The 26,540-nt window shown below is 43.5% G+C and overlaps 2 protein-coding genes across 3 annotated transcripts in view; one reads left to right on the top strand and one right to left on the bottom strand.

Moving 5' to 3' along the window:
* The window catches only part of FLT1 (fms related receptor tyrosine kinase 1), a 177,324-nt gene that overhangs the window by 113,452 nt on the left and 37,332 nt on the right, over positions 1-26,540 (bottom strand). For both annotated transcript variants that reach the window (XM_045069645.1, XM_045069646.1), the window contains exons 4-10: positions 11,468-11,592; positions 7,749-7,911; positions 7,499-7,635; positions 4,879-5,053; positions 3,105-3,222; positions 631-800; positions 58-217 (exon numbers count right to left, since the gene is read on the bottom strand). In XM_045069645.1, coding sequence (XP_044925580.1) covers positions 58-217; positions 631-800; positions 3,105-3,222; positions 4,879-5,053; positions 7,499-7,635; positions 7,749-7,911; positions 11,468-11,592 — 1,048 coding nt within the window. The remainder of the gene's footprint in view (positions 1-57; positions 218-630; positions 801-3,104; positions 3,223-4,878; positions 5,054-7,498; positions 7,636-7,748; positions 7,912-11,467; positions 11,593-26,540) is intronic.
* LOC123386974 (histone deacetylase complex subunit SAP18-like) lies at positions 21,088-21,594 on the top strand. The gene has a single exon (XM_045069647.1). The coding sequence runs from the start codon at positions 21,115-21,117 to the stop codon at positions 21,574-21,576; it is 462 nt and encodes a 153-aa protein (XP_044925582.1). The 5' UTR covers positions 21,088-21,114; the 3' UTR covers positions 21,577-21,594.

Here is a 26,540-nt window from a genome sequence, read left to right on the forward strand (position 1 = left end):
TCCTTTAAAGAATCTTGAGTCCAAGTATAGCAAGTATTTGAAACAAATGGTCCTTACCTTGCTTTGGAATGACTATGGTTACAGGGACGCCAGTACCATGTGACTGTAGGTTGAGGGATACCATAAATTGTACATGTCAGGATTTGTCTGCTGCCCAGGAGATAGAGAGTCGGGTCTAGAAAGGATGACACGGCCTTTTCATAGATCTGGGGTTTCACTGGAAGGAAGATGAACAGGATAGAAGTTAAGAGATGTCCAGTAACTTTCTCCCAGGCTACCACACGAAGGACCACATTTTCCTGGTGTTGATGTCAGGGAAACAAACACATATCTGTTGTCATTATGGCCATTTCTTATTTTTTTTTAAAGTAGAAGTGTTTTGATAACAGTAAAAAACTGATTCCATGGTATGTACATCATGATCACAATGACTTAAAAAATCATATTGCTTATGGAAGATAATGAGCAGACCTGAAATCGGTACAATGGAGGCAGATGCAGTTTTCAAAACCATTACTTAAAAGTGTGTTTTCTCAAAAAAAAAAAAAGTGTGTTCTCTCTGACTTTGTCCTATTGACTTTTGGTTCCCCAATTTTCCTGAACCGGAAGAAAGTACAACAACAAACTTACCATTTACAATTAAAGTGGTGGTAAGGTTTTGGAACACGCCATACTGCTTTATGGCCAGCAAGACCGTGTAATCCCCGGCATCTTCTGCAGTGACATCTTTGATAATTAATGCGTAGCCATGAACCAGATAGCGAGGAGATTTCTCAGTCACGGGGAACCCATCTTTTAACCTGTGGTGAAGAGTGATCAGGAAGTCATTCCCCACAGCCTCTCAGAGATCATTCTAACACTGTCATTTACGTTTGTGAGCTCAAGTTGAGACTCTCCAAGCCTTTAGTCCTCCACATTCATTTTATAAATGTAGACACCAACTTTTCAGTAAATCCAGGTGTGGTTTTTAAGCGGAGAAACACTTCACATTTATTGGCAAGGTCGAAGAAGTACGTTGAAAGGAGAAAGAAAAGCAAGGGTTTTAAGGTACCCATGTGACTTAAGAATTCACCCAGCAGCACTGGCTGATCCCATCGAGATGTTTTTCAGTTTTGGTGAGGCCTCATCAGCAATACAAGGGCCATTGTAAGTCAGATCAACTAGATCACTTCTCCAGATAAAAATAAAAATAGACTTTCCTATTGTGGTCTCATGTGGAGTTCTTATTAGTTGTATAAATGGTCACACCAGTTGTCCCTTTCATAAGCTATAGTAAAATCAAGATTATCAAGATTTTTCCCCTGAGGAAGAACAGTTAAGGCACAAAACTCACAAACAAAAGGTACAAAACTTAAAAAAAAAAATTCTTTTTAACTTTAAATATAGAATCAATGCCTAGATATCATGCAGTTGCATACAGAACTGAGAGCCGGGAGACTGAATGCTTGTCCCAGCTCTGCCACTCTGTGCTTGTCTGTGTGACCCTCAGTTTCTCCAAATTTTCTAGAGCTTCTCAAAGATTTAATGCTACAAGTCTAAGTTCATTAAATCGCACAGTTCTTTAGCCAGGTCTTTTTTAATCTGTTAGGAGTTTACTGTGTTCTATAGGCAGTTTTAATATTGGAAATGGTATTAGTTCATATCCATGCAAGCATTACCTTGTCCTGTACACAAATACCCATCACTAATGGGTCTTGGTTCCCAAGCGGTTGAAATGACTATGCTCTATGTTATGACTGCAGATGTCATCTTAATTGACTGTATTTCTGGGCGCCTGGGTGGCTCAGTGGGTTAAGCCTCTGCCTTCGGCTCAGGTCATGATCCCAGGGTCCTGGGATCAAGTCCCGCATCAGGCTCTCTGCTCAGCAGGGAGCCTGCTTCCTCCTCTCTCTCTCTCTGCCTGCCTTCTCTGTCTACTTGTGATCTCTCTCTGTCAAATAAATAAATAAAATCTTAAAAAAAAAAAAGTTGACTGTATTTCTCATGAACAAGTCAGTGTTTTCAAAGATGGATGGACTTATTGTGTATGTGTTTTAGGTGCTAGCAGCTTAGTTATTAAAGAAATTAGCACTCTTTAATAGATGGGGACTAAGTTCCAAAGAAGGAATTAATGTACACTCACAGGAAAAATTTACAATTGGACTTTTTGTACATTATAAAACAACAAAAAAGACCTCTCTTCTACCGTGACGCCACAAAGGGGCGCAGCACGAAGTTTAATTTTCTCTTTAACTCCCTGTTAACTATTTGAGGAAACTGAAAACAAACACTGCAATCGTGTGATATTGTAAGCAAAATGAGGGCTGGTGGAGGTGATTCTACAATAGTACCATTTCCATATTGTGCAGGTTGTTTTCCTAATGGGTTTTGTACTGTACTCTTTGTTTAAAATGTAATGGTTTGAGCCAAAGATATTAGCATTTAAAAATGATTTAACAAAATGACTGCAGATTATAAACAGATTACATTGTTTTATATCAGGTGTTGTACTAACACAAAAAGAACCTGCTTTGGGAGGTTCTGAATATGCAAACTTCAAGCCAAAAAAAAAAAACTTAATTAGTTCAAGTAGGTCCTTTCCTCCACCCCTACAACTGAATAAGTCTTGTCTCTCTTAATGTTTGTTTAATTTTACAAGAAGACTGGAACTTTCATCCCAGCTGTATATAAAAGAATTATTTTCAGATAATAAAAGAATTATTATCCTCATTACAAGGGCCCACTTCTTCAGGGTTAATAGAGCATGTTAGATATTCAAGACGCTTCCTACTCATTGCCCAACATACTCCATTCAAAGGATGTTGACATCATAGGGAAGTTTAGAGATGCAGAAATTTAGTCACAGCGTGTGAAGGGCTGAACTGAAGGGAGCCTTCAAAAACACCTTGTCTCCCACTCCATCCTGGGACATCCCTCCCCTTCCCCTCCAGCCCCGCCTACCTGCTTCGCTCCCAGCCCCAGAAATCAACTCAGTTCTTGGCTTTCCACCGGGGTCTGGGGACACTTCTCTTGATATTTTCTCAGGGATTCCCATCATTGGGCTCCTGCATCTTCCTACTCACAAAGCATATCTCAAACTGATAGGAAAATAATTACGGTCCTACCATAGAACCTCTGGTGAGGGAAACGCCTTCACTTTCGCAGAGAGCCTGTAGGACCGCTTGCCCGCTGTGGTCTCCAGCACATGCTGTTTTCGATGTTTCACCTTGATGAATGCTTTATCTTGGAGAGGAAAGGCGATGAAAAGATTAGGAAAGGCCCTGTTTATCTTAACAGAGGAACACCAGCCCAAACCCCTGCCTCCTAGGAGAGTGGAAGCAGTGAACAAACAGAGCAGAATTCCCATCAGGACCATTAGGGAGCCCAGGGTGCCTGGGTGGCTCAGTGGGTTAATGCTTCTGCCTTCGGCTCAGGTCATGGTCTCAGGGTCCCAGGATCGAGCCCAGCATCGGGCTCTCTGCTCAGCGGGGAGCCTGCTTCCCCCCCCTCTCTCTCTGCCTGCCTCTCTGCCTACTTGTGAGCTCTCTAAATAAATAAATAAATAAATAAATAGACTATCAAGGAGCCCAAATACTGATCCCTGAATAAAATAATCCAGAAGTACACTAACTACTGAGGTACATTCAAGTGAGAGGGTTGCGAGGAAAACAGAAAAACAGAGGCAGAGCCACAGAGAATGGAACATCTCAAATACCCATATGGCAATCACAGAAAAGTAGAGAGACTTCTGAAAATCTACCATGCCCAAGAGGAGTATGATGGGAGAAAGTTCCTTTAGGTGCCATAAAACAAATGATCTGATTTAAAAACAAAAAACAAAAAAACCCAAAAAACCCTACTGGAGAAAATCAAAAGAACATCACAAGCCACTGCCAGGACCGTTCAAAAGTTTCTGCTTTTTGCCTCCCCCCCGCCCGACATTGGAGATAAATAAGGTTTGTAAGGATTCTAAAGATGTTTACATAGTTTCTTTACAGAATTCGCCTATTGGCATTAAGCAACAATATCAGGATTTCATCAGAGTAATACCGAGGATAAAATCACATCAGTTCTCAATAACTTATCCCACCACATTTTTCTCTAACTCACAGCAGTACCTGAGAAATAAAGGTCAATCTGTCATATTTTTCTGTATTGTTTATATGGAATGCTAAGAAAAGAGCTTAATGTAGGTTATAATATGATCTAACTGAATTACTCACCACAACAAACTGGCAAGGAAAAGATTCTCTAATTCAAAAGTATTAAACAACATTTAATGTGCTTTGCTTTTTTGGCAGCGGGAAGAGGGGACCCAAGTCGTATCATTCATGATAGAGTACCTCTTGGCCAAAAGAAAATGTACTTTTTTATAGAACCCGTCCCAAATCCATGATGAGGATGTGAGGGCGATCTGGCTGCGACATCTGTCACCCCATTGATCGCCAGGGTTGATTCGGCTGATCTGGCTGGCTAGGCGGGTGTCCCCTTCCTCCCTCACCGCTCCATGTGCGTCCCTCCCGAAGCTGCACGCTCGGTCGAAGAGGACGACCTTCCCCGATAGAGGAGAGGACCGGTCTTCGGTCAAGGGTATACGAGTAGCTGCGCTCCCCTGCTAGAACCTCCAAACAAGCTCTCAAGGTCCAAATCCATGATGATAGAAAGCAGAACAGGGGGATGCCTGGGTGGCTCAGTTGGTTAAGCAGCTGCCTTTGGCTCGGGTCATGATCCCAGCGTCCTGGGATCGAGTCCCACATCAGGCTCCTTGCTCAGCAGGGAGCCTGCTTCTCCCTCTGCCTCTGCCTGCCATTCTGTCTGCCTGTGCTCGCTCTCTCCCCTTCTCTCTCTGATAAATAAATAAAATCTTTAAAAAAAGAAAGCAGAACAGGAATGGCTTACCATATATATGCACTGACGTGTTCACAGATTTGAACGACGGGCCACTCTTCACATTGCAAGTATAAAGTCCTTTGTCTCTGTTCTGTACTTTGTCAATAGTAAGAACGCTGTAGAACACAATGGCAACAGACGTGCGCTGGCCAATTCGTTGCCTTATAGACGCTCTCTTCTTTGTCTAGAAAGAAAATGTATAGCAAAGGTGGACGTAGTAACTGTTCACACTCCAGGTGAGAGCATTTCTCAGATCATCGCTGAGATGATCAACATTTTATGCTGGGAAGCAAACCCACCTAACACCAAGATGTTTAGAACTCAAACTGTGTCTCAATGCGTTTCCAATATTTGCCACGGGAGCATTCATTTAGCACATCGTCTCTCCAGATGGACTTTCACGTACATTAAACCAGCAGTTTCTCACTGGGGAGATAGGCCTTTCTAGACATGAAGAGGCTGAAGCCTCAGAGGTCACCATGGGCAGGAAACCCAGGTCTCTGGACGATATAAATGTAGTGCCTTCCCTCCAGCACACACCTCTCTAAACAGCAACCAGCTCTCTGGGCAGAGATGTGGCTAAGTTAGGCAGTAAGTATCTTTGGTGCCTGACTCCATGACACTGTTTCTCTAAGCACAAGTTTTCTTTTGCTCCCTTACTAGAAATGAAGGAAAAAAATCAGGAGTCCTGGCTCCACACACTGAGGTGTAATAATCCTGCTCTCATCATTTCACTATTTTGAGCAAGGCTTACCAATTTCTGCTAAATCACACAGAATGGGTCTGAGGCCATGCAAAGCCATCTACAAGCTTAGGCAACATCTGATGGTGGTGGTGGTGGTGGGCCGTGGTTCTGTGTTTGCACCACAGCACACCAGGAGCAGGCCCCAAGGCTCAGCAGCGTAAACTGGTCACAATGCCTCCTTCCTGGTTTTGGGAAAATGAGATCACGTTGCCTTTTCCTTCCATTGTTCCTTCTCCCTCTCTTGTGCTCTCTCTCTTTTTTTAGCATTGCATTTTATAACACATAATATGTTATGTCTCCCTCTCCATCCTTGCCATGTGAGGAGGCATGGGGTAAAAAAAAAAAACAAACCTACTGTGAAAGCAGTACAGAACTGGTCTTTGGGTCTTGAACTTAGCTCTCTTCTGTGCCATGTTTAGGAAACTTCTACCCACCTGTCCTTATATTGCCCTGCTGGAACAGACACATGGGGAGGCCATTGTCTTCCTTCATGGCAGTAAACAGAAAGAAGATGCCAACCACCACCATCAAAAATCAAAGCAGCGGTCCCTTAAATGCCAGCCTGAGGGATTTTCAGCCACTCTCTGTAGGTATTACTTCCATCTTCTCCATTAGAGAATACCTTCCTTCCCAAATTTGAGTAACATTGGTATTTTTCTGCCTTTGGAAAACAGCTGATCCTGGGTTTCAGACAACTGTTTTGTCTGGCTCTGTAGCCACCAGCCACACGTGGCTGTTAAAATAAGAAATGCAGTTCCTTAGTCACAGGAACCACACTCCAGGCCCTCTTAGCCACCTGTGGCTAGTGGTGACTGTAAAAGTCAGACAAGATACTTCAGTCACACAGAGTTCTACTGGACGGCGCCATTTTCCAAGGTTTAACTGGCGGTCACCCACCAACAGGATAAGAGTTTGTTCCCTCTTTTTGTTTATTGAAGAATAGCTGACTTCTATCAAAACCCAGAAATGACTGCCACAAGTCACAGCATTTTTATTTAAATGAAACACTATCACTTTCTAGAAAATACGGACGAGTCCTTCAGGGCATGCGTTCCATTTTTTTGTTGCCAAGTTATTCTATTTCCATGGCAAGCAATGTTTGACGAGAAACAACAGTAGCTCGGGGCTGACGTGTTAATCTTTGGCATATAATTTAATCATCAGTTAATTCTGTGATTGGGCAATCTAAATGACAGGGCACACGACAGGGCTTGGGATCCGCCCCCTCCATTTTGCCGCCACACAGTCAATGGGGCCACAGTGACAGTTAAAGTTTCTTAACAGCTGATTTTCAATTCCCCATCTACACGTTTGCAGGGACATTTGGTCTGAATAAGGAGCCCCAACTTGGTCTCCATTCTTCTCATTTTTCTAAAGGACAGCACTGCTCCTTTTTTACTGAACAAAGGGAATACTGGCCGACTGGCTTGGAATATCTTTTCCAAACATGCTCCAATCAGGTGCCTCGCTGTCTGCTGGTATCTAAAATTAACATGCTGACAACAACTTTTTGTTGTGGTTCTTACTGCAGATAGGCCCTGCCTGGCACTGAGTGATAAATTTCCCTCTCATCTCTAAATCCCAGAGAAAGCAGTTTCCAAGGATGAAACAATCCCCTTTTCCACCCCGAGTCATGCAATAGAAATACCAGCCTATATACTTCAAAACAAAACCTCCAGACATCAAAAGACCGTATCTGTGCACACACACTCATGGAACATCAGACGAGCCAAGCCCCCAAACCACACCCACAGCTTCCTTGTTCGCTCAAACCACCACAGGAGTCAGAAGATGCTGATTTTGTCCCACCTCCAAAACCCAGGGGCAAGCCCCTTGCCAGAAAGAAACACTGCCCTCCAGAAGCCAGAGGAAAATGCCACTCACTTTACCAGGATATTTCCAAGTCATCTGAACCCTTGTGTTCAAAGCAGTGGTAGCGGTGCAGTTGAGGGTAAGAGTGTGACCTCGAAGTAACTTGACTGGGCTTGGTGTGCTTATCTGGACATCTTGGATGGTATTGGCTGCAAACATAAGAAATGAGATTCTTTTTTTTTCCCCCCAAATCAAGGTCTCAATATGCAAGGAAGCACTGAAGCGTTCTGGCCTGCCCTCATGCCTTTGGAACCCCACTTACTTTGTCGATGGGTGAGATAGTTGCTCTTGTACAAATGTCCGTTGACTGTCGTTTCACAGGTCAGAAGGCCAATCTCTCTGTACGTTGCATTTGCTATTATAAAGCCCTTCCTACTGTCCCAGCTTATTCGTTTTCCATCCGGGATCAGGGTGTCAAGGGGAAACTGAAAAGGAAGAAGGAAAAAAAAGAAGATGCTTTAAGAAAATCATAGGAGCACTGTGACAATAGTGTTTCCCTTGTAGTCTGTGAAATCCCAGTTTTCATCGAAAACGAAAACGGTAGAGGTAAAAACTCCAGTTTGGCTCTTTAGTTTGCTTTGCGTGCAGCAAGATATACACAATGAGGATAAATTATGGTAATTCATTATCAGCCTCAGCACCCCCTGGGGTGAACCTAGCTGTCATGTTAGACTTGGAGCGGGGGTGGGGGTGGGGGGGGGGGGGGGGGGTGGGAGGGCCCCTATCGCTTGGCCTCTGGGAATCACCCTTGTCACGGACCCGCCTGAGAAACCAATTAGGAACTTTTCCACTGGGTCCGCCAGGTCACCTTCTCGAGCCTCATCATCTGGAGCTTTTAACAAGCCATCACTTGTCCTCCCATTTTGCATGATTTAGTAAAAAGGTGGCTGTCTTCAGAGGACTGTAATTCCCAGTCCTTTGAGATACATAGCCTTCACTTGGCGCTCACTGGCGTTATCATCCTGGGAAGGCTGAGGGCCTCGAGTCTGCCTCTGGGGGGGGAAACTTCAGGGAGACGGACAGTGAAGACAGCTGCAAACAGATGTGGAGCCCAGAGACACTGTCATGAGTGAGGCGTTCTCAGATTCTTAGAAGTATTCCCAAATACCATGAGTCCAGACAGAAGAAAGGAATCCATGATTTGATTTTCCCTTATGCCTTCTGCTGGACGCCAAGAACTTTATTTTTAAAGACTACCATATAAACAGTCCGCCTGGGGATGAGACTTTATAAAGGGCTATTGCTCCACTGAGTGGCCCAGCTACATTCCCCTGATACCAGATTCCCGGCCCAGTTTCAGAGGCATCTCTAACTACCACTGTGACTTATCCCCCTGCTGGAAAAGGGTGGCAGTGGAGAATCAGATTACCTTTCAGATCTTTTTCCTCTTCTTTTAAAAAGTGCACCTGGCATTGCTTATCTGTTGATCACTTATTTATTGTGCTTGTTGAAGGACCTAATCTGGCTGGGATTTGCAACTCCATGACAGAAATTCCTCTGTGAGGCAACCCCAGCGCCCTCTCCCAGGGAGCATGTCTGTGTGGGTCTGTGTTACCAGAATGTCCCACAGCTTTGAAATGAGCTGCACCCTGTTTACGAAGAACTTGTAAGCAAGTGAAGGCGGTATTTCATGTTCTAGTAAATCATGATTCTATCTGTAGGCTCAGGGAAGCTCTATCTCCAGTGGGAGAAAAAGAACCTTTCTCTAACTTGATACCAATTATTAAGGGAAAAGCTCAGACAAGTTTCAGTCAGGGATTGAGAGCTATGATGCTTTGAACATAGGCGACCCCAAGCCTGGGCCGAATCTAAAAGAAAGGTTTGCTGATGAACTTCCTCAGCACAACTCAGAAATATACTTGAAGTTTCCTTTAAAGTTTCAGAGGAAGTTTCACTACTGATCTGCCCTTACCGCCACTAGCAGTATTCTACTGACAAAGAAACTTTGTTCTGAGCTGAATTAGCAGAAGGCCACGTAGCTCATCAGCTATGACGGTGCCTATGAGTATCACAGAGAGGCAGGGGAGAAACAGCCTTGAAAGAAAGGACAGGACAGGACAGGGAGGCTGCCTCCAGCTGACCACGGCTCCTATGGCAGGGGTAGTTGAGGGGGAGAGAAGGAAGGGACAGCAGGTTAAAAGGGACAAGAGGAGAGGTAGAAGGGAAAGATCTTATAACTAGAATAGTTTCAGCATGTATGTGGCAAACCCAAATCCCTAGGAGAACAGCGTGCTTCTCTCTCTCTCTCTCTCTTTCTCTCCCACGCTCTCTCTCCCTCCCTCCCTCCTTCTCTCTTTCTCTCAACTGTATTATAGATCTTAGGTAGAAAAACAGAGAAAATAAGCTCCCCCCGCCTCAGATTTTTACATGGGGGAATTTGGGACTGTTTCTTACCACAGAAAAATGATCTGCACTAGAGCAAAAAGGCAAGGGGCTTGCCCAAAACAGAGACGTTCCACAGCCTTATGGCATGTTCCATATTAATCACACAGTGATTATTACCTCAGATTAAGAGGAGTGGATACCACACTAATAGTAAATATCACTTGATAATAAATCAAGTATTGGGTATTAATCTGTTAGGTAAATAATAATAGTTAACCCTTGATGGGGCTCAGCTTATCACCTCAGTTACTTCCCAACACCAGTGTAAGGTAGGTGTGACTGTAGCCACTCCCATCTCTCAGGAAACTGAGGTGGAGGGAGTTTAGATAATTTGCCAGTTGGTCCAGCAGGTTAAGTGGCTGGGAGATCAGAATCCACGCAGCATGGCACAAGGCTCTGTTCTTAACCACTCCGGTCTCTCTCCAGCACGAACTAAACCGTTAGCAAAGGTGGCAAGAGCATGGAGGTAGTCAAGATATGGATTCCAATGCCCAGGGTGGTCTGGGAGGTCCCCAACTCCCCAATTCCCCCAGGACCTCAGTTTTTCCTTCCACCATTGGTTTTGAATCCTCTGATGCTCTCAGCTCTGAAATACAGCGACTTTATAATTACTGGTGGTGACACACAGATATAATGGAAGCTGAAACCTGTCACTGATGGACTATCCTGAGGGCTTCGATCAAATCAATAATGTAGGAAAGTGAATGCAAGGGAAGGAGACCAGGAGACACCACCTGCAGGATTTCAGGCCAACCAGTGATACCGGAAATCACTCCAAGTTTTTCTGACTCCACTACTACGACCACCAAACACTTCCTGAGAACCTAAGTGCGACAGTGGTGCTTCACGCTACCTTGGGACAACCTAAAACTTTTCCTCTTAAACCTCAAAGCTCTCAGGATTCACCACTATTTTCCATTTGGGGAGTACCTGTTCACCTCAGGCCCTAGTCTGTTCCCAAACTCTTAGCATTGATGAATTAGCTGGAATGTCACATTTTAGTTTTTATCTTTATTAGATTCCATCCCAAATCTTTTTCTTCCTTCACATGCATAATTTACCAACATGATATGAAGAAAAAAATGTCATGTGTGGCTTTCTTGCGCCCCCTTCCCACTTTTTTCCCCTTTCCCTAAGCAGCTAAGTTTGGCTGCCCAGCAGGACATAAGTTTTTGTTACTGGGACTTCACAACTTAAACAAAAGCTGGTGGCTGTAGGCACCTGTCTCACAGTTCTGTCCTTAGCAAAAATCTGGAGTAATCCCTCTCTGCCAAGTTACTAATACGGATAAGCAACAGAATTGGTTTTTCTCACATCTGCGGACAATTGGATTTGTGGCCTTAGATGAACGTATGCACGATTTTCGTTCTTTCATTATATTCACACCAATTTATGCCCACATAAACGTGTCATGTTATTTCATGCCTGCGTATGACCTCTAGCACTCATCCTTTGTAGTAAAAGGATATTCGAGAAAAGTCCACTGAGCAGCCCAAATGTCTGTAAGAAAATCATTCCAGAGAGATAAAAGGACTTGAAATTCATTGTGCTCACTTGCAGAAAAGATTTTCTGAGAGAAGCATTGCTCGGTTTTACCTTTTTTAAAGTCACAGTGATGTTAGGTGATGTGACCCGGCAGGGGATGACGATCTCCCTTCCTTCAGTCATATATATAATTTCGGGTATTTCACTGTGCATCTCTAAGAAAGGTCTACCTGTATCTGAATGAGAAGAAAATGAAAAATACATATATATATGTGTGTATATATATATATATATAAAAATGGTTGTATCAACATCTAGACACCATAGCTGGGTGAGGCAGACGGTCACTGACACATGTCCCCCTTAATATAATCCATAAATTTGCATTCTTATCTTTGAATTTGGCCCTCTTTGTTTTTTCCAGAAACAGAATGCTTCTGTAAGAAACCAAATTCCTTGGGGCACCTGAGTGGCTCAGTGGGTTAAGCCTCTGCCTTCGGCTTGGGTCATGGTCTCAGGGTCCTGGGATTGAGCCCCATATTGGGCTCTCTGCTAGGCGGGGAGCCTGCTTCCCCCTCTCTCTCTGCCCGCCTCTCTGCCTACTTGTGATCTCTGTCAAATCAATAAATAAAATCTTTAAAAAAAAAAGAAACCAAATTCCTTATTCAGGTCTTGACCTTGGGTCAGATTGCCCCATGCCCTAAGATGCAACTGTGATGTAGGGGGTGGGTGGGTGGGGAGGGGGAATGGGCTTAGGTCACCATTGCAAAAAGCCATAAAAGTGCAAGGAGAAAGAAAGGAGAATATTCTGCATAAACTTCTTCCCACCGCTATGCTATGCTAAGTACCTCCGGAAGCAGCCTCCAGAGCCTTTGTAAGGCCTCCAAGGGCCCAGGGTACAATGGTCAGCTGACTTTGGAGCAGATAGAGGTAATGCAGAGGTGTCAATTTGTAGAGAGGATTAGCATTTGAATGACAGAAGCCTGACTTAAAGGTTTTCTAGACCTTTCCTGCAGACTCATAAGGAGTGAGGAACTCTGAGCTGTTCAGGGCCAGGGGAGTCTGGAGAAGCCGTGTTGAGGACTTCGTTGACTTCCCAGGCCTATTAGATTCCTTTAATATGTGCAGTGTTATCTACTAACAGCAGAGTAAGTCCCAGCACCTGCAGAGGGGGCTGGAAAAGGCTTACATCATCACCAAGATACCACCGTTCAAAAGGAGGGCATTTGGCCAAGTCTCAGAGGCCACAAGGATTCGAACCACCTGTTCAGCTTCTCTGTGGTTCCTCTGGGGACCAGAATCAGCATCAGATCTTTCAGAAACATTCGCAGTCTACCAAGCCCTCACGCTCAGGAACCCACTGAAATCTCATGATCTCTTCAGGAGTCACCGTGCTACCTTCTGCCCTTGGCTTTAGCCTTAAACAGCCAGATGGAAAGAAGCCTGCTGTTAACTCTCTCCATCTGGACCTGAAAGACCCAACGAGCCCCCCCAGAGGCTTGCTGGGCTTTAGGAAGCTCAGTCTGGATGCTGAATGGAGACATGGAGCAGTGAGTAGGCAGTGGTTGCCTAGACTAGATGGTGGCTATGATGTTGTTGTGGGGTGAACTGTGTCCCCCCCCCAAACCAAAATGCGCACGTCCTCAACCCCAGTACTTTAGAATATGACCTCGTTTAGATCAAACGGGATTGCTGTCAGAGGAATTAGGAGGGTGGGTCCCTACTCCAGTATGGGTGTCCCAGGGTCAGGGACATGGGGTCGGGGGAGAAGACACATGAATATGCAGGGAGAGACTGAGTGATGGGGTGTGAGGTGGGGGTTGCCAAGGATTGCCAGCAACCACCACAGGTAGGAAGAGACATAGAAGGAAACCCCTACAGGTTTCAGAGGGGGCATGGCCCCACTGACACCTTGATTTCAACCTCCAGTTCTAGAATGTGAAACAATAAATTCCTGTAGATTTAATTTAAAAAAAAAAAAAAAAGTGACGTTGGTGTAGCCTGCTTAAGACAGACTCATTTGACTCACTAGACACTAGAAGGCCCTATTACCACAGCCTAGCTCATATGCCCTAGATTTCTAAATAATTCCTCCTTGTCCTCTGGGCAGCCTTGCTAGGCCGGCCCCTTCCTTATACCCTTTCTCCATCCCCACCTTAGCGGCCCTCCCCAAATTCTCCACATTCTCCAATAACAATATTTCACACATTCTACATTGAACTGGCAGGTTACTTCTCTGGCTGCAAAATGGCTGATGAGTTCCTAGAGGAGAGGAGGCAGGCTCTCAGTACTCATCTCAGTCTGACGTGTGGTGAATGAATGAATGAATGAATGACCTAACAAAATGGAGGAAGAGCTCTCCAACAACTCTGTCCTCTGACAGATAAGACAAGGGTGTAAATGCGTGAGGTGATGTGAGCAGAGGCAGACCTGGAGGCCAATGTCTCCTGACCATCTTTCCCCCTACCACCCTCAGGGCTGGAGCTCCTTGCCTCCTCCTCAGCCCACAAAAGCTGTAGCTGGCAACTGCTCTTCAGAGATGAAGGCTGATTTTCACACACGCGGTGGGAAGAGGATGTACAGTCTAGTTTTAGAGAAATTCTGACAAGAGGACAATCACCCGGGGCAGGAGGGCTGTGAGGGCAGGCTTGGGGACAGGGTGGTTACAAGGCTGAGTCAGAGGGAGTCAGCACATGGTGGGGGCGCAGAGCTCACACTTTACCAATTGGGAGGGAATCCTGGCTCTGCCCCTTCCTGGTTGTGAAGACCTCAGGCAAATCATTTTACTCTCTGTGCTTCATTTGCAAAATCAAGTTCAAAGGGCTACGATGAGGGTTACATGAAGGAATAAATGTAAAGTGCTTATGGGGCACCTGGGTGGTTCAGTGGGTTAAAGCCTCTGCCTTCAGCTCAGGTCATGATCCCAGGGGCCTGGGATCGAGCCCCACATCAGGCTCTCTGCTCAGCAGGGGGCCTGCTTCCTCCTCTCTCTGCCTGCCTCTCTGCCTACTTGTGATCTGTCTGTCAAATAAACAAATAAAATCTTAAAAATAAAGAAAGTAAAGTGCTTAGAATGGTACGTGGCAGACAGTTAATACTGGATATGTGCTGGCTGTTACTTATTATTAGGAGAGATTTGAACTTATGGAGAGTGGGGGTTGGGATATATGAAAATCACAAATTATACCCATGATCTTAACTATAAAAGGCATAAATATATATTCGGATATGGCATAGGGAAAAAAACAAATACACTTAAATTTCTGAGTAGTGGTTTGTTGTTATTTTCTTATTTACCTTCCTATATGTTTGTCAGATTTTTTAGAATGATCATGTATTATTTTATAATATTTTGAATACTGAATTTAAGTCTCAAATTATAAGGCAGCATCCATTCTTACCTGAGGAAAACTATCAATTCTGCATTTGATTTACTTTAGTTTTGCCCAATAGAATGACACATGAACACTGCACAGTTAATAGTTATATGTCTATTTGGAGAGCTCAGTGGTGTAGCAATGTATGCAGAGAGGAAAAGTTAATTATACAGAGACAAAGATTAACTTATCAGCACAAAATTCCTCCCTTAAATAAAGTTGCTGAGCTAGATGTTCAGGCAGAAACTATTGGGATTTGATCATTCCTTTCCTTCCTCCTGTGAGTTTATATTTTTGTCTTCTTTGTGAGTCCCAAGGTAAACACAAACACCAGGAAATGGTTTAATTCATATAACTAAACTGTAAATCCTTCACATTTAATTTACTGTCTTCTTAAGCAACTATTTGCTACAAAGGACACTGGCATAAAAAGTTTGTGCGGGAAACAGTAAACATCAGTGTAGTCATTTCTAGGTGAATGAATACCCACCCCAAATGAAAACAGAAGAGGTGAGTTCGATGTGTCTTTGAATGTCTCTTTTCCTTTTGCCACTTTGGAGACTCCCAACACTTGAATTTTACTACAACTATTGGCCTTTATAAGCCAATACCAATATCAACCCTGGGCCCCCTGCAATTCTGCTCAGCAATGCAGTGAATTGTGCCCATCGCAACCCAATTCAAGATACCTCATTTGTATCAAGTCAGCGGTCGCATTAAAATCCCCCATGTTTGCCAATGAGCTTATGACTGTGGACACATACACACACGGACACACACACACACACACACACACACACACACTACGCTCTGGACTTAATAATAGTATACTTCCTCTGCAATTTGCTTCAAGGAAGGGCTAAGAATGAACTTGCCTGACATATTATAATACAAACATTTTTTGTTTTGTAGGAGCATAGATAGAGAAGAGGTCACAGTTCCATTAATATCACCAGTAAAACCACTTACTACTCCCATAGGACATATTTGTCTTTGTCACAAAATTAAAAATGACTTCTGAACCCAGCCAGCACTGCAGAGTGGTTTCCTGAAACCAAACTGGCTGGTCGTTGAGCAAGGAAGAGCTGCTCCAAAGATTGTCGGCGCGCTGGTGGTGCAGACACCCTGTCACCAGGGACTAGGGCCAACACACAGCTAGGCAGAGGTCACGCCACCCATCCCCTCTCTGAACTCCTAGAGCTCAAAGCAGGGACAGGAAACTGGCACTGAATGTGAGGTGTGCTCCTCCCATGGCAGTGTCGGGGCTATCCTCCTCCACGACAGCAAGTGGGCTCAGACACAGCAGATGATCAAACAGGGGCCCTTGCTGAGTGGTTTATACCTGTTTTTTTTTTTAAGATTTTATTTATTTATTTGACAGACAGAGATCACAAGTAGGCAAGAGGCAGGCAGAGAGAAAGAGGAGGAAGCAGGCTCCCTGCCAAGCAGAGAGCCCGATGCGGGACTCGATCCCAGGACCCTGAGATCATGACCTGAGCCGAAGGCAGCGGCTTAACCCACTGAGCCACCCAGGCGCCCCTATACCTGTTTTTTTTAATGTGTTTTTTTCCTTTTGAAATCTGTGCTCACTCTGGCACAGTCAGGCCCATAGACACAGAGGTCCCGGCATGCCGTCCTCATTCCATGCCACTTCCCAATAGCATCACTTGGGGGTTCTTCCACTGCTTTTGGGGCAAGTGAATGACCCAAAGAATTCAGGGAAGCTATTCTGACCTAAGGAGTTCAAGACTAAACGTCTTATTTCCTAATACCTTCGTATTCCTCTGATTTTGATAAAATTTTTCCTGATTTCCCTTTCCTTTAATTTTAGTTCCTTACCTCTAAGTTCTGGTCACGAGGCCTCCTCGTTGTTTTAGAGGAGGATGTGATTTTAATTTGTTGAGGATGACATGAAGAGGATGAACCAATCCCATGAAGGGGTTCTAACTAGATACAAGAGTTTTCACATCACGTAGGTCTTTGTGTGGGGAACTCTACTTCATGCTCAGGGAGAGTTGGTTGACTGGTAAAATATTTCATTTGAAAGATGAAGGGGGAAAAAAGGGAAAGAGGTAATTTCTTCACTCATTTCCAGTGCCCATCAAAGCCTATAAAAATTCAAACCAGAGCTTTGCAGCAAGCATAAAAAAGCGGAAGTAGCTATACTAATATCCAATAAAATAGACTTTAAAACAAGACACGTTACTAGAGATAAAGAGGGACATGTCATAATAAGAACAGGGTCGATCCATCAGGAAGATATAATAATTATAAACATTTGCAACTAAGAGCAGAGTAGCAAAATACACAAGGCAAAAACTGAGGGAAATGACAGAAACAGACCATTCAACAATCATAGATGAAGATTTCAATATCTCAATTTCAATAGAACTATGCAGAACATCACAAAGGAAACAGGGCTCGAACAACACTAATAACCAGTGAGGCCAAACACTCATAAGAGACCCCATCCATCACAGCTGATATACATTTTTCTCAAGTACATGTGGAACATTCTCTAGGCCATGAAGCAACCATCAACAGATTTTAAAGGATAGAAATAATATTAAGAGTATTCTCTATCGTGGAATGAGAACAGAAATCAGTAACAGCAATGAACTTGAAAGGCCCACGGATTAAACAGCACTCTCCTAACTAGTTAATGAAACAAAGAAGAAATGAAAAGCAAAGTGAGAAAACAGATGAATGAACATGAAGATGTCATGTTCCAAAACTTACGGGATGGAGCTAAAATTTATAGTTGCGTGGAGGGAAATTTAGAGCTATATGCCTACACTGAAAAAGGAGAATGATCTCAGATCAATGATCCACTCTTCCACCTCAGGACTCTAGGGAAGGAATAGAAAGTTAAACCTAAAGGAAGCAAAAGGGAAGAAAGAATAAAGATTAGAGTAGAAATTGATGAAGTAGAGAGCAGATAAACAATAGAGAAAAATCTGTGAAACCAAGAGCTAGTTCTTTGAAAAGATGAAAAAACTGGGTAGGGCTCCTAGGAGGCTCAGTCAGTTAAGCATCTGCCTTAAGCTCAGGTCACGATCCTGGGGTCCTGGGATGGAACCCCACAGTGGGCTCCCTGCTCAGTGGGGAATCTGCCTCTCCCTCTCCTTCTGCCCCCCCTCCACCCTGGCTTGTTCTCTCTCACTGTCTCTTTCATGTTCTCTCTCAAATATATACATAAAATCTTTAAAAAAAAAATGAACAAATTGGAAAACATACAAACAAACAAGCCAAGACAAGAAAAAGAGAGAGAAAACAAATTAATAAATGAGAGATGAAGTAGCAGACATTACTACCAGCATTTTACCATTACTAAAATAAAAAACATTATAAAGGAATATTGTAATTGTGTGCCAATAAGTTAGATAATCCGAAATGGACAGGTTCCTAGAAAGACATAAGCTACTGAAACTAAGTCAACAAGAGTTCATTTCAAGAACTAAGAAGATACAGACAACCCAAATGGACCTATAAGAAATAAAGAGATTGAGTCAGTAACCAAAACACTACCCACAAAGGAAAGCCCAGGCCCAGATGGCAAATGGAGTCCATCAAACATTAAAATAATACTAATTCTTCAAAAACTGTTCTAAAACAGAAGGACAAACTTCCTGATTCATTCTGAGGGCAGCATTATCCTGATACCAAAACCAAAGACACCACAAGGAAGCCACAGATTTTATCTTTTGTGAGGGTAGATACCAAAGAAAAAGCTCAACAAAACACTAGCAAACTAAATACATATAAAAAGAATGAGACACCAAGACAGATTGGGATTTGTTTCAGGAATGCAAGATAGGCTTAACACTGATATGCATATGAATAGAATAAAGATCAAAAATCAAAAGGCATATGATCATTTCAATAGATACAGTAAAAGCATTTGACAAAATCCAAACCCCTTTCATGATAAAAACACTCAACAAACCAGTAATAGAAGGGAACTTCCTCACCCTGTTAAGGAAAACTACCAAAAGCAAAAACAAAAACAGAAAGCCCTAATAGCTAATGTCACATTAATGATGACAAGAAGTTCTCCCTTTAAGATTAGGAACAAGACAAGGTTGTCCACTCTCACTACTTCTATTCAACATTATACTAGAGGTTCCTCAGCTACTGTGAATAATGCAATAAACATTCCAGCCAGCATAATTAGGCAAGAAAAAGAAATAAAAGGCATCCAGATTTGAAAGAAGAGGTAAGATTTTTCTCTATTTTCAGATGACATACTCTTGCACATAGAAAATTCTAAGGAACTCACTAAAAAAAAAAAAAAAAAAAAAAAAAAAAAAAAAAAAAAGACTATTAGAACCAGTAAGTAAGTTCACCAAGATTGCAGGAGCCAAGAAAAATATACAAAGGTGGATTATATTTCTATATACTTTCAATGAGCAATCCGAAAATGAAATAAAGAAAACAATTCCATTTATAACAGCCATCAGAAAGAAAAAAGTACTTAGGAATATATTTAACACAAGAAGTGTAAAACGTATACTTTGAAAACTACAACAACATTGTGGAAAGAAATTTAAAAATATAAATAAATGAAAAAAAATCTCATGTTCACAAATTCAATAACTTGACGTTGTTAAGATGGCAATGCTCACTAAACTAATCTGTAGTTTCCATGCAATCCCTATCAGCGTCTCAGCTGAGCAGACAAGCTGATTCTAAACTTCAAAATTGCCAAGGACCCAGAATAGCCAAAAGAATCTTGAAAAAGAAGCAGCAAGTTGGAAGACTCAGACTTCTCAATTTCAAAAGTTACTATGAAAACTATAAGCAACAGTGATTAAGACAGCATGGTCCTGGCATAAGGAGAGACACACAGATCAATGAGTAGAACTAAGGATCTAGGAATAAGCCCATGAGTCTATGGTCAGTTGATTTTTGATAAAGGTGCCAAGCTCGTTCAATGGGAAAAGAATAGGCTTTCAAGAAATGGTGGTGGAGTAACTTTACATGCAAAAGAACGAAGCCGGACCTTTCTATCACACCATACAAAAATATTCACTCAAAATCGATCAAAGATCTAAATGTAAGACCTGAAATTATAAAACTCTCAAAAGAAGCCCTTGAGATAAATCTTCATGATCTCAGATTTAGCACTGGATTTTTACTATGACCCAAGCACAAAAGAAAGAAATTGATCCACTGGAATTCATCAAAAATTTAAAACTTTTGTGCTTCAAAGAATACTATCAAGAAAGTGAAAAGAATCCACAGAAGGAGAGAAAATATTTACAAATTATATATCTGACAAGGAACTTTTATCTCGAATATCTAGTACACATTTATACAAATCTAGACATACACATATATCTATAACATGTGTCACTACCTTATATATCGAGATGCTATTAAATATTTAAGTATATAGTTATATAAAATACATGTATATATAAATCAATAATAAAAAATTGAGGAACTCTTACAACTCAATAGTAAAGACAAGTAGCCCCATTAAAAACTGGAAAAAGCCTCCAAAGAGACCTTTCTCCAAAGAAGATACACAAATGGCCAATAAGGACATGAAGAGGAATCTTCGGGGAAACACAAGCCCACAGTAAACGAGATAGTGCTTCGCACCCAATTGGATGGCTATAATAATAATACATAAAAACCCACTGGAACTCTTTTTGGTTGTGTGCCAGGAACATACACCTGCAACAGCTTTAGAAAACAGCCTGACTTTTCTTCAAACAGTTAAACACTGAGTTACCAAAGGACCTGGCAATTCCTCCCCTAGGTATCGACCCAAGAAAATGAAAGTGTCTGTCCACACAAAAACCTGGATACGGATGCCACAGCCAAAAGGCGGGAACAACGCAAAAGTCCCTCTACGGATAAACGGATAGCTAACATATGGTAGATCCCTACTGTGGAATATCATCCCGCAATGAAAAGTGATGAAATGCTCATACTTGGTACAACACAACATGGAGAAACTTTAACACGTACTGAGTGAAGAAAGTCAGCCTGTATTTATAGATTTAATAATAAAATGCCACATATTTTCTTCCATTTATATGACATATCCAGAATAGGCAAATCTATAGGGACAGAAAATATATTAGTGGTGGCTTCTGGCTGGGAGCTAAGGGATGGATAATGGGGGGATAGCTGAAGTATATGGGGGTCCTTTTAGAGATCAGGAAATGTTCTAAAACAGACAATGCTAACGGCTGCATGTATGTGTCAACAGGCTGAAAGCTATTAAATGGTACACTTGTAAATGGGTGAAGTACATGGAATGTAAATTACATTTCAAAAGCTTACTTTGGAGAAAAAAAAAAAGAAGTTGGGGCTCTTTCTTAGAAAGAGTGACAGGAGACGGAACGTCTCGCGGGCTGTAGGAGGAAGATGGCGGTGGAGTTGCGCGTTACCCAGGAGGAAATTAAGAAGGAGCCGGAGAAACCGATCGATCGGGAGAAAACGTGCCCGCTGCTGCTGCGTGTTTTCACCACCAATAACGGCCGCCACCACCGAATGGACGAGTTTTCCCGCGGAAATGTACCGTCCAGCGAGCTGCAGATCTACACCTGGATGGATGCAACTTTGAAAGAACTGACTAGTTTAGTAAAAGAAGTCTACCCAGAAGCTAGAAAGAAGGGCACACACTTCAATTTTGCAATTGTTTTTACAGATCCTAAAAGGCCTGGCTATCGAGTAAAGGAGATTGGCAGCACCATGTCTGGGAGGAAGGGGACTGATGACTCGATGACCCTGCAGTCGCAGAAGTTCCAAATAGGAGACTATCTGGACATAGCAATCACACCTCCAAATCGGGCACCACCACCTTCGGGGCGCATGAGACCATGTTAAATTTTATTTACTATTTCTTGAATTATTTTTCATTCAGTTATGTAAAATAATTTCTTTTTCCTCCCCTCAAAAAAAAAAAAAAAAAGAAAGAGTGACAGGCTGGTTTTTTTTGAGGCAGAATAGTTCCTAGAGATTATCCAGGGCAAACTCTTCATGTTTTGGGTCTTTGCAATTTTTTTTCCCAGTCTGCTTTGCATCCGGGTGGGCTACTCATGAAAAATGGCATATTCCCCTGTGACAAAGTCATCCTGACAAAAGATATGTCCTTCCGTTCCCCACAGCAGCCCCAGGTCAGTCAGGAGCCCAGCAGAACTTCTCTACCTTCGTTTAAAGAAGTCACTGGACTAACATGTCTGAGGACGACAATCTATACAGAGTATACAAGTGGGTATTCCCTAGGGAGTTATCCTGATTTTTCAAACGTGTATTGTAAAAGCTCAGCTGTACTTTACCACTAACCCTGCAGACATAATCATGGTTACCCCTAGTGGTGGCTCAGCGTCCAGATTCCAAAGTAAGAAAAATCCTGGGGTGGCTGACTGGGAGTACCAGCGGCCAGCCTCTGCCATCTAGACAGACAGCAAGTGCACACAGACAGATATTTCTGTCTGAGCAAGGCCAATAGAGAAAGGTCTTCATGTCCCAGCCCCAAGATGCTCTCCCTAAATTACAAAATTTAAAAACGTATTATTTGTGTGATACAAAATAAGACATGCCTCTTTTTGGAAAAGCTCTTTCCTGGCCACAAAACACGTCGTTTTGCCTTATCTCGCTTGGAACCCCCACTGGCCCAACTGTAAGAGCTAATTGAATAGCAAGGGAGGAGAAAAGGACAAGAGTTAGAAAGCAGAGCAGAAAACACAGGCAGCGGTCCACCATCACTGCTTCCTCTTGCATCTTTTATGAACTTGCTCCTCGAAACATGGACAGCGAGCAGCAGATCAGGGTAATCAACCATCTCAGGCCAGTGTCCAGCCCAGGCTGGGCACATTGGAGATAGTCAGCTGATGTTTATGGAGACGCTATCAGGTGAAGCAAGAGAAAAGGTGAAATCAGGACATATTATATACCCAGAGCTGGCCGTAAAGAATAGTCCGTGAACCCAAGGTCTTTCTACTGTAGTCCAGCTTTCTGGTCAGCGCGCATACCTCCCGCACAAAGGAATTTTCAGATTGATTACAGGAAAAAGGACATACTAAATCTTGCCTTAAAGAAAAAGAGGAACATCAGTTTTTGTGTGTGTGTGTTTGTTTAAAGATTTTATTTATTTATTTGACAAACAGAGATCACAAGTAGGCAGAGAGGCAGGCATAGAGAGAGAGAGGAGGAAGCAGGCTCCCTGCTAAGCAGAGAGTCCAATGCGGGGCTTGATCCCAGGACCCTGAGATCATGACCTGAGCCGAAGGCAGAGGCTTTAACCCAGCGAACCACCCAGGCACCCCAGAACATCAGTTTTTAAAAATTACATCTAAGATCTAAATAAGTTATTTGAAGATCTAAATAAGAGCGGAGTGCTGAGGAGATGGCAAGCTTGACTAGACTCGAAGAGCCAGGCAGGCAGAGACCGTCTCGGGCATACCACGTGCCCTGGAACCTCGCTGACTGCGTGTTCACGCAAAGCGGCTTGGTTGAATGACCTCAGTCAGCTTTTCATCTTGATCACCTGAATCATCTCAAACAGAAAAGAAAAAGAGAAAGGAGGGAAGGTAAGGAGGAAGAGAGGAAGAGTGGAGAGGAAGGAGGAAGGATGGATGGATGGACGGATGGATGGACAGAGAGATGGAAAGATGGAAGGAAGGACAGAGGGAAGGAAGGATGCACGGATGGACGGATGGACGGATGGATGGATAGAAAGATGAAAGGAAAGCAAGATGGAAGAAAAGAAGACGGAAGGAAGGAAGGACAGACAGAAGGAAAGAAGGAAGGAAACGAAGCAGAAATGAAGGAGAAAGGAGAGGAAGAAGGAAGAAACTCTGAAGGACTACTGTAGCTCTCTCTTCTACTGTCAAGATTTTGGCCATGTCTCAAGTCCTATTATTTCCAGTTTTGCCTCTGAATCATCAAACTGTAAAATTTTGATACCCTAACATTGTCTGTCATGTTACAAAAGAGGAAACTGAGGCCCAGAAAGAAGGAGCACAGGAATACTATGAATGGCTAAGCCAAAACGGAATTCAGGATTCTTGATTCTAGATCATCTACTCTCCACCACACCAAAACCCGACTCTCCTGAATGACTCGGGAGCACCACCACCTTCAAATACCCATCCCAACGGGAGAAATGGTGGCACACACACAGGGATAGTATGGTCTTTCTGACGGAACTCAGAAATACGGAACAACAGACTGATAAGTAATTCTCATTATCGAAATCAAGCTTAGTTCTCTCTGCTATCAATGCCAGTGATCCCTTGTTGGTATCTATGAATGCCCTCCTACCCCCCGCCGCCCCGACCAAGAGCAGCCAAACCAGAGAAAGTCCTGTTTTATGGCGACTAGAGATGGAATTCCTTCCAAGGGTACAGTCGGTGAGTACAGAGGGCGCTTGGTCACACCCCTCCCCAGCCAGGACATGGGTTCCTCTAGGGAGCAGCTACCAGGCAAACATTCCTTCCAGAGTCGCGGGGAGCAGGCAGCCAAGGTTCCGTTCAGGTCGTGCGCCCACGACTCGTGCCACCACGGGACTCCCTCGGACTCAGCTTCCACATCTAGAAATCACGGCAAGCACCTTCCTGTTTCCAAACTTACGATTTTGTCCTTCATTCACTTGGAATGTTCTGGCTGGGCACCGCGCGCAGATATCCCCCTGGGGGCCGGGCCAGGAAGGCGAACGAAGGGAGTAGCAGGATGAGAAACGGTGAGAAAGTTGGCCACTGAGAGGGTGGGGACCAGGTCTGGAAGAAGCAATCCTTGCTCATGGGAGCCAGCAGAATAGGGGCCAATATGGCTACTTTCCAGTTTTTAAAAGATAAGTAGGGAATCAGGTTTTTATGTGAACTCCAATTATTAAATATTGGCAGCCAAAACCACTCTGCCTGCCAATCAAAATGTATGTCAGCTGAATCTGGCCCCACACACTTCCAGTTTGCAATCCTGCTCCGCACTCCACCTTCCCCCACACTCTGTTTCATCCTGCACACAAAGGTCCGAGGGGGCTGGGGCAGAAGCCCTGGCAAGGCCGTGTTGGAAAGAGTGGGGGCTTCGGCGTCACCCAGATCTGGATCCAAAGCTTGACTTGGTAACTTACAAAGTGTGCAACCTTAAGCATGGTATTGAATTTCGCCAACTTTTCTATAAAAGGAGACTTGTATTGGAATTTATTCCATTGCATTGTGAGGATGAAATGAGACCATAGATGAAATGAATCTGAGCCAGATATTAATAAATGACAGCAACACACACCCAGTCCTCAATGAATCCCAACAGGGGGAAGACCCTGAGGCATCATCTCATTTATACCCACCAAGGGAGCACCTGCCCTGTGCTTGAATACCTACACACATGGGGAACTCACCACATCCCAGGACAGGTCATTTTGGATAGCTTTAAACATTAGGAAGGAAGTGTTTCCTTCTGTCAAACTGAAATGCTTATCTTGACTTCTTTCATTCTTAGATGACACTTTTCTGCCATCTAGGTTCATAAAGACAAAGCAGCTTAGTCTCTTCCTCATATAAGAAAACTTTGAAAGAGGGGCACCTGGGTGGCTCAGTGGGTTAAGCCTCTGCCTTCAGCTCAGGTCATGGTCTCAGGGTCCCGGGATTGAGCCCCGCATCGAGCACCGCATCAGGCTCTCTGCTCAGCGGGGGGCCTGCTTCCTCCACTCTCTGCCTGACTCTCTACTTGTGATCTCTGTCAAATGGATAAATAAAATCTTAAAAAAAAAAAAAAAAAAACTTTGAAAGAGACTATCCTATAGTGTCTCCTGTTTTCCCATCCAATTCTTCACTTCTTTAAACACGGCAGTTCCTTTCTTTGGTTGTTCCTTGCCAGTGGGGACAATAAAGTCATCCAATTATTTGATGCTCACAACCCTAGGAGGCCGGTGCCCATTTTACAGAGGGGAAAATAAAGTTTAGAGAGGTTGAAAAATTTGCTCAGAGTTCCTGTTTCTTGTTGTCTGTCTTAAAGCATAAATGAAATGGTAAGATGCGCAGCACATTTATTCTGAATGCTACGTATTAACACAGTCCAAGACTGGATCCTGTGCCTGGGCCATCGTGGAGTCTATGTCAGGCTCGCTCAGTCACAGCCTCCCCTGGACGGTCCCAGGACAGATCATGGGTTTTGCAAGCCAAATGTAGTCCTTTACACTTAGCCCTGTCAAATCCCATTTTGTTAATCCTAGTTTACTGTTTAAGCCAGCTGGAAATTTTTTGGATCATGATTCTGCCACAGGATAGGTGAGTTTTGTCCCCAGATTTTGTCCGTTTGCTTAGCGTGCCCTCAATTTCCTCATCAAAGTCCAGGAGACGAGGCGAGGCTGATGCAACTGAAAAATCCCAAGTTTCTTTCTTTCATTCATTTAACAAACATTCTTGAGCACCTCCCATGTATAAGACCCTGTGCTGGGTGCTGGAACCAGCGCAGTCAGTCCTGGTCCTCCCAGAGCCGGGGAGAAGGGAGTTCTCTGTGAAAGCGGGAGGGCAGCAGAAGACCAAACCTAGTTTGGGGGAGCCTGGGGAGGTGATGTTTAACTTGGGACCTGAAGAGTAAGTCAGCTGGTGAAGGAGAGCTGGAGGGAGGTGTGGGGAGGGGACAAGTGTCCCAGGCAGAGCGTCCCTAGTCTACGTTCCTCTTACTGCTCTTTCCCATAGTGCTTTGCAATTGGCTCATTCTAACAGATTTCATTTGCCACAGCTGCAGGCCCCTCAAGAGTTAAGGGTGTCATCTCTGTCATTTCTATTCTGCCCAGCACGGCGCCTTCCACACAAAATAATTATTGCTCATTGATCCTGCCAAGT

The sequence above is a fragment of the Mustela putorius genome, unplaced genomic scaffold (assembly GCF_011764305.1).
Source record: "Mustela putorius furo isolate JIRA1106 unplaced genomic scaffold, ASM1176430v1.1 tig00003942_pilon_pilon_pilon, whole genome shotgun sequence".
Lineage (NCBI taxonomy): Eukaryota > Metazoa > Chordata > Mammalia > Carnivora > Mustelidae > Mustela > Mustela putorius.